Source organism: Candida jiufengensis, assembly GCF_024610255.1.
Source record: "Candida jiufengensis strain CBS 10846 chromosome Unknown scaffold3, whole genome shotgun sequence".
Lineage (NCBI taxonomy): Eukaryota > Fungi > Ascomycota > Pichiomycetes > Serinales > Debaryomycetaceae > Lodderomyces > Lodderomyces jiufengensis.
In genome coordinates, this window is record NW_026261560.1 from 198378 (window position 1) to 211189 (window position 12812).

Sequence of the window (12812 nt, forward strand, 5' to 3'; positions counted from 1 at the left end):
TCGCTGAAAAAATTAGTCCTTAATCTGATACAATTGATAAATGTCTGTCAAAGAAGAAGTAATTAAATTCAGTTGCTAATTTCAATATTGATATTTTTCTAGTAATTCCAATGTTTTGGTTTTTGATTTTGTGTATCAAAAAAATTTAACAGTTTATTATTACACGAGTTTCAATAGAGAAGATTTAAAGAAATGAATACGAGTTATACGATGTAATACTCAATTCAAGAGCTTGAGACAAACGAAAGTTCTAAAAATAGAATCCTTTTTAAATGGGTAAACCGTTCGACTGAATACCCGAGCTTTGAAAGATCGGTTAATTCATTCTACTATTGAAACTTACACTATCCAAAACATGAAGTAAGAAAAAACCGTACCGCAACATTCTAAAATTTTATTAAAAATTACTTGAACTGAAACTTATTTAAGAAAATGGTATGATATCCAAAAATGTATTTGTATCTTCACTTACATCAGTTTCATCATTATTTTCTTCTTGTTCTTCATTTTCACGTTGATCCTTTTGTACATTATCATCATCAATATCAGTATTTGAATTTTTAGAACCTTGAATTTTTTCAAATTCACCATTTCTATTTGATCCATTACTACTTTTTCTTTCAAAACCATCCAGTTTGGTAAATTCATCATCATTTTCCTTTTTAATTTTTGTTATATTTTTATTTCTTAATTTTCTAATTTGATCTAAAGCAATTAATGAGGATCCATTACCTAATTTAATCATACCTCTAAATAAAAGTTCTAATTTTTCAAATTCTTCATCACTTAATTGAATTTTGGAACATTGACGAAATACACTTTGTACCATTATAACTCTTAAATCAAATAAATTTTTAGAAATATAAAAATTTTCTGATTTGACAAAAATATCGTCATGTTTTGCCCAATTTTTATCGGTATGATGATGATGATTTAATTGATTTTTGGATTTAAGTGGTTTAATAAAGAATAATGAATCGAGTATTTTTATTTTAAGTTCTTTGATTAATGCATGATCTTGTGGTAATTTTAATAACCCCTTAGTAGTTAACAACTTTAAATATAATGAATCAATATGCATTTGTTCACACCAATCAAACCATGAATAAAAAATAGTAGTTTCTTCATTGGTTGATTCATTTATTATATTTTCTTTTCCAAAACATGATTTAGGTAATTCGATTTTATCAAAATTTTTGTAATTTGGATGACCAGGTGATGTTATTGGTATAATAAATGAATCCTTATTTATTAATGGTACAATATCATTTTCTCTACCTTTATCAATTAAACTCATTATTCTTGAAATACGTTGACCACTCATTTGAGCATTATTATTATCTCTTAATAAATCTAAACATTTACAAAATTCATCAATTAATTTAACAAAAGCAATACTATAGCCATTGTATAAATTAAATTGTACAGAATTAGAATATGGTAAAGTAAGTAAATTAATTCTAATTAATGCATCATGATAATCTTTATTTTTTTCTTCACTAAAATAACCAGTTTGTAACCATAATTTACTCATATCAGAAAAATCTAACTCCATATCGGTTTTAATTATATCAACTTCATTTGATATGTTTTTCTTAATATATTTTAATGTACCTCCTAAGGGATCATTTAATTCAGCTAATGATTCAATTGCAAAATACCAAGTTTTAGCTAATGCTAAACCATCTGATATATATTTACGATTAGTTTTATTACATGTTAAATCTGTATATTTAATTAATAAATCTTTAACTCCACGTAAATGAGTTTTCCAAGAAAGTAATTTATTTGGTTTTGAATCATTTTGGGCTTTATCTTTATTATTGGTTTGATTTTTATGAGTACCGTGATCTTTTTGAAAATAAGCGGTTGCAGTGAAATTTGAAGTTAATACTAATATAGTTAATAATAATTTTTCAATATCGTTAGCCATAATTTTTTGATCTTCTTCTTCATTATTTACTTGAGGAAATGCTTCACTTAATAATTTCAAACATATTGAATTATATTTAACTCTGTTTTGTTCATGACATTGTTTTCTTGTTTGAATAAATTGAAAAGTTGCTGAGCTTGATAATAATGAAGTTAATAAATATGAACAACTTTGCAGATATTTAAGCAAAATTTTGTTAACTATATTATTTTCTATACTTTCAGCAAATGGAAACATATGAAATGATAATTCCGAATTTGTTAGTTTATTTAAATAATTTTCATGAGGTCCACTTAATTCAAAATGTTTTAATGTTGATTCTATAAGCTCTTTATTACTTTTTAATGGTTCCATTAATATTGGATTTGATTTTACAAATAACCTACTACTGAACTCCTCAATAGGAAAATCGGGGAACATTGAAGCTTCATCTGAACTCGGAATACTTACCGAGTAAGAAGAGTCAGCTCTAATTCTTTGAATTTCTACATTTGATGTACTACTGTTATTATTTATGTTTGTGTTTGTAGTTGGAGTATTTGTAGTGGTGATTGTATTGATATTATGATTTATTGGTTGGTTGATATTATTATATTGATCAATCCCAAACATTTCTAAAGAATCATGAACTAATAAACTTGCATCATCAAATAAATTTCGTACATCATCAGGTGCAATACTACCCCAATTTTGATCATTTAAAAAATCAATGTCTGGAGATAGAATGTCTGATATCTTATATTTTTTACATTGATGATTTGAATTTATCAAATGTTGTTGAGAAGGTGGCTGTTGATTATGAGGTAGAATTGAATTTGTAGTAGATATTGATCGTTGATGATTATGTTGGTTTAAGGTATTACTTGATGTAGATGGCGTTTGTATATTCGATTGATGTTGGGAAAGACTCTGTGGCTGTGGTTGAATCGGAGCTTGTATATGTTGATGTTGGTTCGGTGACTGAATAATAGGTAAATTAATATTGTTTATGTTTCCTTCATTAGACCTCGCCTCCAAGTCTAGTAGATTTACTTTTGTTGCCGAAGTTGAATGATCATGTATTGAATTTATTGACGGAGGAGTTCTAATATTACTGTTGTTTTCTTGATAAAATCTGTAAGATAATTGTTGTTGAGGTTGTTGTTGTTGTTGTTGTTGTTGCGGGGGCGGCGGTGGAGATTGATGGAATTGATGATTCAATAAAGGTGAATTAGGAAGCTGTTGAGGTAGTGATGACTTATTCAAATTATGATCAAATATAATCTTGGAATTGTTATTATTATTATTATTCAAATCATGATTAACTTGTGACAGATTATTTATTTCATTTTCATTTACATGGTGCTGAGGTTCGAATTTTGTATTAGGGTTTTCGTATTTAAAATTTGAACTAGTTGAGTCAGGATAATTACAAATTTTTCTTAATCTCGAACAATTAAAACATTCTGGTTTACTTTCATCACATTTTATTTTCCTTCTTTTACATTCTGAACAACCTAATCTTGAATATTTTCGTTTTTTTATTTTATTTATTTCCATAATCACTTATTGGAATTTCATTCAATACAAAAAAAAAAGGACAGTTTATATTTTAGTTGATATATGGAGTAATGATATTGTGTTTGATATTTGATAATTGTGTTGGAATTATACAAACAATTTTGGTAGTACCCAAGTTATATGCAGTCCTAAAACTAGTTACAAAATCTCCATAAAATTTATAAAAAATGATGAGTACGAGACAATTAAGGAAAACATAGCTGATATTAGCTAATACAATATCAACTATTCATATTTCTTAAATTGAAATATCAATAAAATAATATACTATTACAAGTTTTTAATGTTTTACTAGTATAGAATAGAATCAAATGATGTAAAATGTAAGACTGTATATTAATTATTTGTACTATAACAATTTTGTGTTTAAATTTTAAACTTTATTTTTTTTTGTTCTATTAATAATTTTTTAATTGGGTAATAAGTGAGGCTTTTTGAAATTATATCAAATTATGATAATATGCTATAGTAATTCTAATTAGTAACTAATAGGTCAATATCACCATACCCAAATTATTCCGTAAATTGATTGTAATTAATTTGGGTCGACTCTTGTGTTGACTTGTTGGCGGTTTGGAACACTTAGTAAACGCTTACCTTTGATGGATCATTTAATTAAGATGCAACTTTAGAATTGGAAATGTTTACAGGCAATATCAAATAGATTTGATATTGTTTCAGCGTTTTTTTTCAAAAGTATAAAGTTGTATCTTTATTATTAATATTCTATATGGAGAGAAATCTATTGAATGACATTTTTTTCATAATCGATTGGGATAATAAATGATTCTTGACTAATATCAAAACCTCTTGCATCTGTTGTTTCTTTAGTTGTAACATCGATCTCCAAATCTTCTTCTTCCATTCTTTTCTTATTAATATCTGATTCATCTAAAATATCAAATTCATCTTCTTTTTCAATATATTCTATATTTTCTTCAACTTCAACAAAATCAGGAGCTAAAGCACTCCATTTTTGAGGAAATTGTATTGACCAAATATATATTGAACCACTATCTAACCCAATTGAACCAATTTTACACCTATTAAAATTCCATTTTACATCAATTAATTCTTCATTTGAACCTTCTAAAATTTTAATTAATGAACCCATTGAAGTTTCCCAAAGGTATAAATCATGTGATGATTGACCATGAGTTGATGCTATTAGAAATTCTGCATTATGATTAAAAGTTATAGAATTCCATTGTAATCTATTTACAACATCTTGATATTTATGATCAATTTCAAAATCCCATTCCGTTGTATCATTTTCATTTATTAAATCTGGTAAATCAATTTGTCGTATTATTCTATCTGAAAAATTTATTGCTAATTTACGTTGGTTTGGTGATATTGATATATTTTTAATATTTGAATTTGCTAATTTAACAGAATGTATCAATTTTAAATCATTAGTTCTGAAAATATTTAACCATCCTTTACTTGTACCTGTGAAAATATATTTTCCTTGCTCAGTAAAAATTGTTACTAATGTTGAATGTTTGCTATTGTTTTCTTTTTTACTTGAATTTCGTAGTTTTTCTTCTCCATCTTGTTCTTCTTCCCCATTTTCTAAAGGATCAGTTCTTAGTTTAATTACTTTTGGTTTCTCATCTTCTAAGTTCACATAAACTGGTGAATCATCCAATAATGATGCAACAAATACATAATGATTTTCAGGATGAATATTTGCCAGCCAAATTGGTCCATCAAATTTAACTTGTCGTATTACTGGTGATCCTCTATAATTTTTAGAATTATTATTAATTTTACTTAAATCCCATAATTTACAATACCAATCTTGTGATGAAGTTAAAAGATATCTTCCACATTTTGACCAAGTAATTGAAGTAATAGGTCGAACATGACAATCTTCAACAATATGTGCTATTAGTCCATTTGATACCATATCGTATATTACAATTGATCCATCTGATAAACCTGATGCTAAATAATCACCATTATGATTAAATTGAATTGCAACCGAATGACCATAGTTTAATGTTGTTGATAAATTTTCAGGAAACTCTTTCGCTACAGAAAAAGGATCTTGTAGAGCTAAATTCATATAATTTTTTAGATCAATTTAAGTTGATAAATTTATTTAAAGTAATATTACAATATATAAACATACGAGTATATAATTCGCGATAAAATATCTAGGTACTCATTTTACAACCAAATTTCAATTTTACAACTAAATATGATCAATGACATCCAATTCTGAGAAATTGACTATATTTGATCTATCAACTAGATCTATTAGGTCGCCATCTTTAAGTTTATCATCAAATAATTCTTCTTTCAATATAAATAATCATAAAAAAAGATTTGATGATCGTTCAACTACTAAAACAAGTTTAGCTTTAAAGAATTATAGATCTAATTCATATCAACAAACTTTAGAAAAAAAATCATCTACTCAATCCAATAAATTGGAATTAATAAGTATATACAGCTGGTCTGATTTAAAAAAAATATCATTTATCATAACTTCATCTGAGTTTATTTCAAAGTATGGCCTGGTGCTATTAGTTAATACAAATTCAATTTTTATTGCCGTTGGAACAAGTCATGGACAAATTCTTATTTTTAATTACAAACAGGAAATTGCATCTATACTATTCCTTCCTGAAGATGAAGAACAAAACGAAGTTTCCTGTATGTCTTTTTCATCAGATTGCACTTTTTTCATAGCAGGTTATAAAGATGGAACAATCCGACTATGGGATTTAAACAATGGACCAGTAATTTTACCAAATGGCATATTACCATATTTTACAATTTATCCACTAGAGTCTGTATCATCAACCAAAAACGGTCATTTGATAAATAAGAAAATCACATACGTCAGTTTCATTCAATCACAAACTCATCAATTTATAAGTATAGATGAATCTAGTTTAATTCTTCATCATACTGGAGTCAAGAAATTAATCAATACTTATTTCACAAGTGAACAACTACTAAAAATTAATGATCCATCGAGGAATGAATTACAACTAAAAATTTTAAATTATGGAATGCTACCTATGGGTTCTTCAAATCAAATTACTGACGGAATGGGTGTATTAGCGCTAATGACTCAGGATACGCTTACTATTTTATCAACAACCTCATTAAATGATCCTTCAATAACTCGAGTAATACCGTATTTTAAAGTTGGGAAATCCAAAGAGTCTGGTTCAATAGTTACCTCGACAGCCATGTCCTGGTTTCCTTGTGTTAAAACACTAGATGGAATAAGTAATGCCAAGTTAGCTTATAGTTGGAATAATGTTTTGGGTATATTAGAACTAGATAATCATTTATTCCCCAACAATTTGATCAAAATCGTTAATGATGCAAAAGACAAAGATAAAGCTATACCAAAATTACCCTTTTCCAAAACCTGTAAATGGGATACAAAATCAAATATAATAGATATTAAATGGATTCAATCAAATATGTTGAGTGTGTTCGTTGGTTCTGATGAAGAGACTAAAATGATTACATTTTTTTATGATAATAAATCACTTACGCCGATAGCAGAGGACTTTTTTACTAGTGAAATAAAACAAATAAATTCATCAAAACAATGCTTCATTATGTTAAACGAGTCGAAATTATCGATTGGTAGACAATTGAGTTGGGCAGATATTTTGCTTACCAATATATCGCATTCAAATTACTCAGAGGCATTAGATATTGCTGATGAATTTTATAATACAACTTCAAAGGGAAAGCTAGTTGCTGTTGGTTTACCCATAGATAAAAATAAAAGAGCAGCTATAATTAGACCCTACTTAATTGAAATAATGAAAGAAGCATTACCACATTTAAATGATCACTTAACTAAATACCTTGATATTATATCATATACTGGATATACAGATATACTAGAAAGTTTATTAGAGTACAGCAACGACAATCAAAGATTCTTTCAGACTTTAGAACCATTTATTTTGTCAGAATTTATTACCATTTTACCACCTGTTGTTTTAAAAAGACTTGTTGAATACTACGCCACTAACGAAATGGGAGATTTACTTACTGAATTATTATGTACATTAGATATAAAGAGTCTAGACATTGATGTTACCATTCAACTATGTAAAAAGTACAATTTAAGAGAATGTTTAATATTTATATGGAATTCATTATTAAATGATTATGAAACACCTTTACTAGATTTTCTAAATGATTTTCAAAATTCAACTTTCTTACAATCTGAAGAACATTTGAAAGCTTATGATTATATTTCTTTTATACTTACAGGTAGGCAATATCCAACAGAAAGGTATATAAGTAATGGAGAATTTGATGCTATTAAAAGTCTTTGTGATATTCTATTTTCAAGTGGGTCAGTCACAAGAAATGGTCAAATAGTTCATGCATTAGATGATAATACTATATTTCCCTATTTGTACACATTTTTGCAAATTGATTCATTCCTAACATTATCAGCATTAAATGAATTTTTTGAATCATCATTTTTAAACGATCAACCAAAGTATAATAGACAATTTTTGATAGAAGCCTTATTGGATTTATATAATGCTAATGAATCGAAGTTAAACAATTTTGATAAATGTCAATTATCAATATTCATAGCAAGGAATTATCCCAAATATTCACAATTTATAAGATTATCAGAATCAACATTAGATTCAATTATAGACAATTTATGTTCAAACTCAAATAACGAGATTTTTCAAGATTGTGAATTAGCTTTACAAAGTTTATTACAAAAATATTTACCAGATGATGAAAATTTTATTGATAAATTAAAATTAGCTGGATTTTATAATGTTTTAGTTGATTTTTATAATTCCGAAGGGAAATATTCAATGGCTTTAGAAATGTGGTTACAAAAAGATGAAAATGAAGAAGATGATTATGTTTCACATTTAATGAATTTAATTGATCAATCATTTGCTAAAAATCAAGATGCAAAAGAAAAAATTAAAGTTGTTAAAGTATTAAGGAATAAGTTTTCAAGTTTTTTGAAATCAGATACTGATTTATTTTATAAACTTATTGATAAATATGCATCTCAACTACATTCTGAGGTTTTATTTGTACAAGATGATTTATTGAAATTTAATTATTTACAAAAGCTATTTCAAGAAAGCAAATTGATTAAGCTAGATAATTTTTTATTTGAATATTTGAGATTATTAATAAAATTTAATAGAAGTAAAGTGCTTGAGTTTACAGAATATTGGAAGTCTACATTAATCAAGCTGGATTATGATCAAGTGATAGACCTTTTGAGAAACAATCAAGTTATCGATGGTCAAGCATGTTTATTTGCATATTCTAAAGAATACAGTAAAGCAATTGATACAATAATTGATAATATTCAACAAATTTTGGATCAAATTACTGAATCCAATCAAGAAAATTTCATCCACTTAATAAATTATGCTATGACAATTATAGAAACGCCAGAAACTTATGATATATCAATTGATGAAGAAGAAATGTCATTAAATGAAAAATTATGGTTAAATTTATTAAATTCATTAGTTAATTTAGCTAATATCACCACCGATGAAAATACTCACAATTTCATAAACAGATGTATTCATGATTGTTTTAAAAAAATAAGTGATTATAAATTAAACTCACCAAAAGGTGAACAATCATTTTTAAAAATTTTTACAATTTTTTTACAAACTTATTCAAATGATCAAAAACAAATTGCAACATTATCAAACATTAAAGGGATATTACAAGAAGTATTTATATCTTATTCTTATGAAAGTGAAATGTTAAAAATTTCATTAAAAATGCTTAATGATGATTTTTACAAGAATATGTTACTAATAAAAGATAATCATCAAAGAGGTTGGATAATAAATGGTACTTCTTGTTATTCTTGTGGTCAATTAATTTGTGGATCAAAATTATCTGAAGAAATTATTGATCAACATCAATTAGCTTTAGAGAATAAAGAATATAAAAGAATTATTTTACAATCAACTAATGAAGTAGATGAAAAATTTCATTATTTAGATTTAATATTTTTTGGATGTGGTCATTCATATCATTCAATTTGTCTTGAAAAATTAAATAGTCCAAAAACTTGTATACTTTGTAAATAAAATTAGATAAAGTAAAAACAAAGAATTTTGAAACCAAAATTGTGAAGAAAAATATACATAAGAATTCTTACATTCATCATTTCAAATTAATACCATAAGACACAGTCTAATTAATTTATTAAAAAATTATAATAAATACTAAATAATAATCATAATACATTGTTTATTTTCCAATTTTTTTCCTGTTTGTAACTTTATCATTAAATCACACCAAAACTTTTTTCTATTCTTTATGTTCAGTAGTAGATTTAACAGCTTCAATTTCATCCATACCAACAATATCATCCATACCATCTTGTATAGCATCAGTATGATCAGAAATTCTAAACCAAATTAATGGGATTGCAATAATTAATGAAGCTTGACATAATGCCCAACTAGAAGCAAATAAATTCATATATGGTAAAGCTATAGCATCTAATCTCCAAGCAATTGCAGCACCTGCTGATTGTATACCTTTATAAAACCCAGCATATAATGCAACTTTTTTTGGATTATTTGATAATGCTCCAATACACCATAATGTAAAAGTTTGAAATAATGCATCATAAGCTCCATAAAATATATATAAAAACATTGGTCCAATATATTTACCTTGAGTATAATCCATTGGTTCAATAATTGGAGGGGTTGCTTCAACTTCTTCTCTTGTAAATCCTAATTGAAATTTTAATCCTCCTCCCCATATAGCTAAACCAGTAACAAACAAAATAATCCAACCAATTCTACCTCTTGTTGATCTTTTCAAATATTTTAAATCCATTATATAACCTAAAATAATTGCACCAATCATTTGAGCAAACCAATATAATAAAGAATTTAATGATCTTGTTCTTAAATTAAACATTCCATGATTTACATTATTAAATTGATAAGTATAAAACCAATTTGAAGCAAAAAACATTGGAAACATAAATAAAATTTTTGGTTCTTTAAATAATAATTTAAATAATGCAATAATTTCATCTTTAACATTTGGAGCTTTATGTTGATCAACTGCTACTTTTGTACCATCTGATTTATAAACTTTTGATGGTTCTAACATAAAATAAGCAATACATGATCCAAAACACATTAATATAATAAATGCAATAAAAGTACCATCATTAGCTGCTGATCCAACATTATTAATATTATCAGCTAATGGAATAATACTACCAATAACTGCACCTAAATTAAAAATAACCCAAAATATCATAATAGCCTTACCTTTATTTTTTTCATCTGCATAACTTAAAACAACTTGACCTTGAGCTGCCCATAATACAGCAGCACATAAACCTAAAAATGCACCTGCAAATATAACAAATCCTTTATTTTCATTATGATTGAAAGATAAATATGATCCTGCATACAAGGCGTAACCTAATCCACCAAACATTAAAGAATATTTAACACCAATTATATTTACAATTGTACCTCCAAAAAATCCAATAGTTGCAAATGTTGAATATAATGCAACTGCTGCATTATCAGCTGTTGGTTTATCACTAATACTTGCTCCAATACCACTAAGTGCATTGTACATACCAGGAGTCTAAAAACAAATAATAAGTTAGTACATCAAGTTTGACCTAAATTGGGGTTGGTGACTATATAGGTTGTGATTGTTCCAATAAAATTTATAATTTTTCTCTGAAATTGTTAAATTTCGTTCTTTCATGAAATTTTTAAAATGTCAATTACAACGCCGAAGTTAAATACCCCCATCCCCATATAAAATTCTTATTTAGTCTTGAATAATTACATACCATAAATATAACAAATGCACAAACAACAACTTGAACCATTGAATTTGAATAATGATAATTTTTACCAAAAATTTTAAAAGTTTTATCATACCAATGACCAGAAGAATTAATTTCTTCTATAGTATGTTTTTTTAAATCTAAATGAATTTCATCATCTAAATGATTTTCTAAATCTTTTGAATCTGATGAACTTGATGCTATTTCTACACCATGATTTGAAATTATTTTTTCCTCACTCATTCTTTATTATATTTATATGTGATTATTATAATATAAATTGTAATTTATTGGCACAAAAATTTGAAATATTATTTGAATTGAAAAGTATGAATACTAGGTATATTTTAACTATATATCAGTGAATAATTATACTAATTGTAATTTTGATCTATCTAGCCCTGTAAAAAGTAATATATGATAATATTTCTCAATTTTTATTGACAATTAAGTAATTAAACTAATTAATTGAGTTGTAGGTTGATAATGATAATAAAATCGAAATCAAGAAATGTTGAAAAAAATAATGAAATATTCATTTATTTATATAAATAAAATTATTGAAGTATTTTTATTCATTATTGTATAATATTAATTGATAAGATAGATAATAAATAAATTCAAATGTATAATAAATTAAATTTCTTTATTGTTTTGTATAATTAATAATTCTACAATAATTAATATACAGGTGAAAAAAAAAAATTAATATAATACTCTCCACTTTAGAATTAAAATTCATTTAATCATTCACCAAACAAATATGAATCACACAAATCTATGATTATTTAATTTTCTTACATCATTCTCCAGATTTTATTTTTAAATTTAGATCAAGATTTCTATTAATTTTAGTAAAGAAATATAATATTATTTACTTTTAATAGTCAAGTGATATTAATAATTATTATAATTAATAAAAATGTATTATTGTTGTATTTAATTGAAATATTAACTTATTTTCTCTCGTATTAATAAAAATAAATATTAATGTAAAATATGAGACAAAATCAAATACAGACAAAAAGAAAGAAAGATTGTAACATCTTTACAATAATAAAAAAGTAAGTAAATACTTTTTACTTTATCAAAACATCATCCACTTCTTTATTCGAACATGTGTTCCAAAGAACATGATTGAGGATGAACAACATGAAATTGAGAATATAATTTATTGTAATTTTGTAATTTTTAAGCCATTTTAATTGACAATAACTACAATCCTTTAATTAAACTGTCTAAATCGACAATTATACATAACTATATAATTAATTGTTCTACTCTATTGTTAATTGTTTTAAACTTAAATGCTATTAATAAAATTTCTATAAAACTTTGAGCCAAACTTTGTTGAAAGTTCCGTACACTCATTAAAAAAAAGCGCAATATAAAAATGCCTTATATACTCTCAAATCCTGTATATTGAACACTTTTAAGGTGTAAAAAATATAATACACTAACAAATTGTAAAACTCAATT

At 25.6% G+C, this 12812-nt stretch overlaps 4 protein-coding genes across 4 annotated transcripts; 1 reads left to right on the top strand and 3 right to left on the bottom strand. All coding sequences in view use genetic code 12, as the record gives it.

The window, feature by feature from the left end:
- Positions 1-424: 424 nt before the first annotated feature.
- On the bottom strand, positions 425-3472 carry LYS144 (Lys144p; the record flags this gene model as incomplete). The annotated part of the gene is made up of 1 exon (XM_051763055.1): positions 425-3472. One exon carries the CDS (start codon positions 3470-3472, stop codon positions 425-427), a length of 3048 nt encoding a protein of 1015 aa, XP_051619933.1.
- A 763-nt stretch (positions 3473-4235) lies between these two features.
- Positions 4236-5564, bottom strand: SWD1 (COMPASS subunit protein; the record flags this gene model as incomplete). Its single annotated transcript, XM_051763056.1, has 1 exon — positions 4236-5564. One exon carries the CDS (start codon positions 5562-5564, stop codon positions 4236-4238), a length of 1329 nt encoding a protein of 442 aa, XP_051619934.1.
- A 142-nt stretch (positions 5565-5706) lies between these two features.
- Positions 5707-9585, top strand: VPS8 (CORVET complex membrane-binding subunit; the record flags this gene model as incomplete). The annotated part of the gene is made up of 1 exon (XM_051763057.1): positions 5707-9585. One exon carries the CDS (start codon positions 5707-5709, stop codon positions 9583-9585), a length of 3879 nt encoding a protein of 1292 aa, XP_051619935.1.
- A 223-nt stretch (positions 9586-9808) lies between these two features.
- Positions 9809-11576, bottom strand: NGT1 (Ngt1p; the record flags this gene model as incomplete). The annotated part of the gene is made up of 2 exons (XM_051763058.1): positions 9809-11122; positions 11337-11576. 2 exons carry the CDS (start codon positions 11574-11576, stop codon positions 9809-9811), a joined length of 1554 nt encoding a protein of 517 aa, XP_051619936.1.
- Between the last annotated feature and the right edge of the window lie 1236 nt (positions 11577-12812).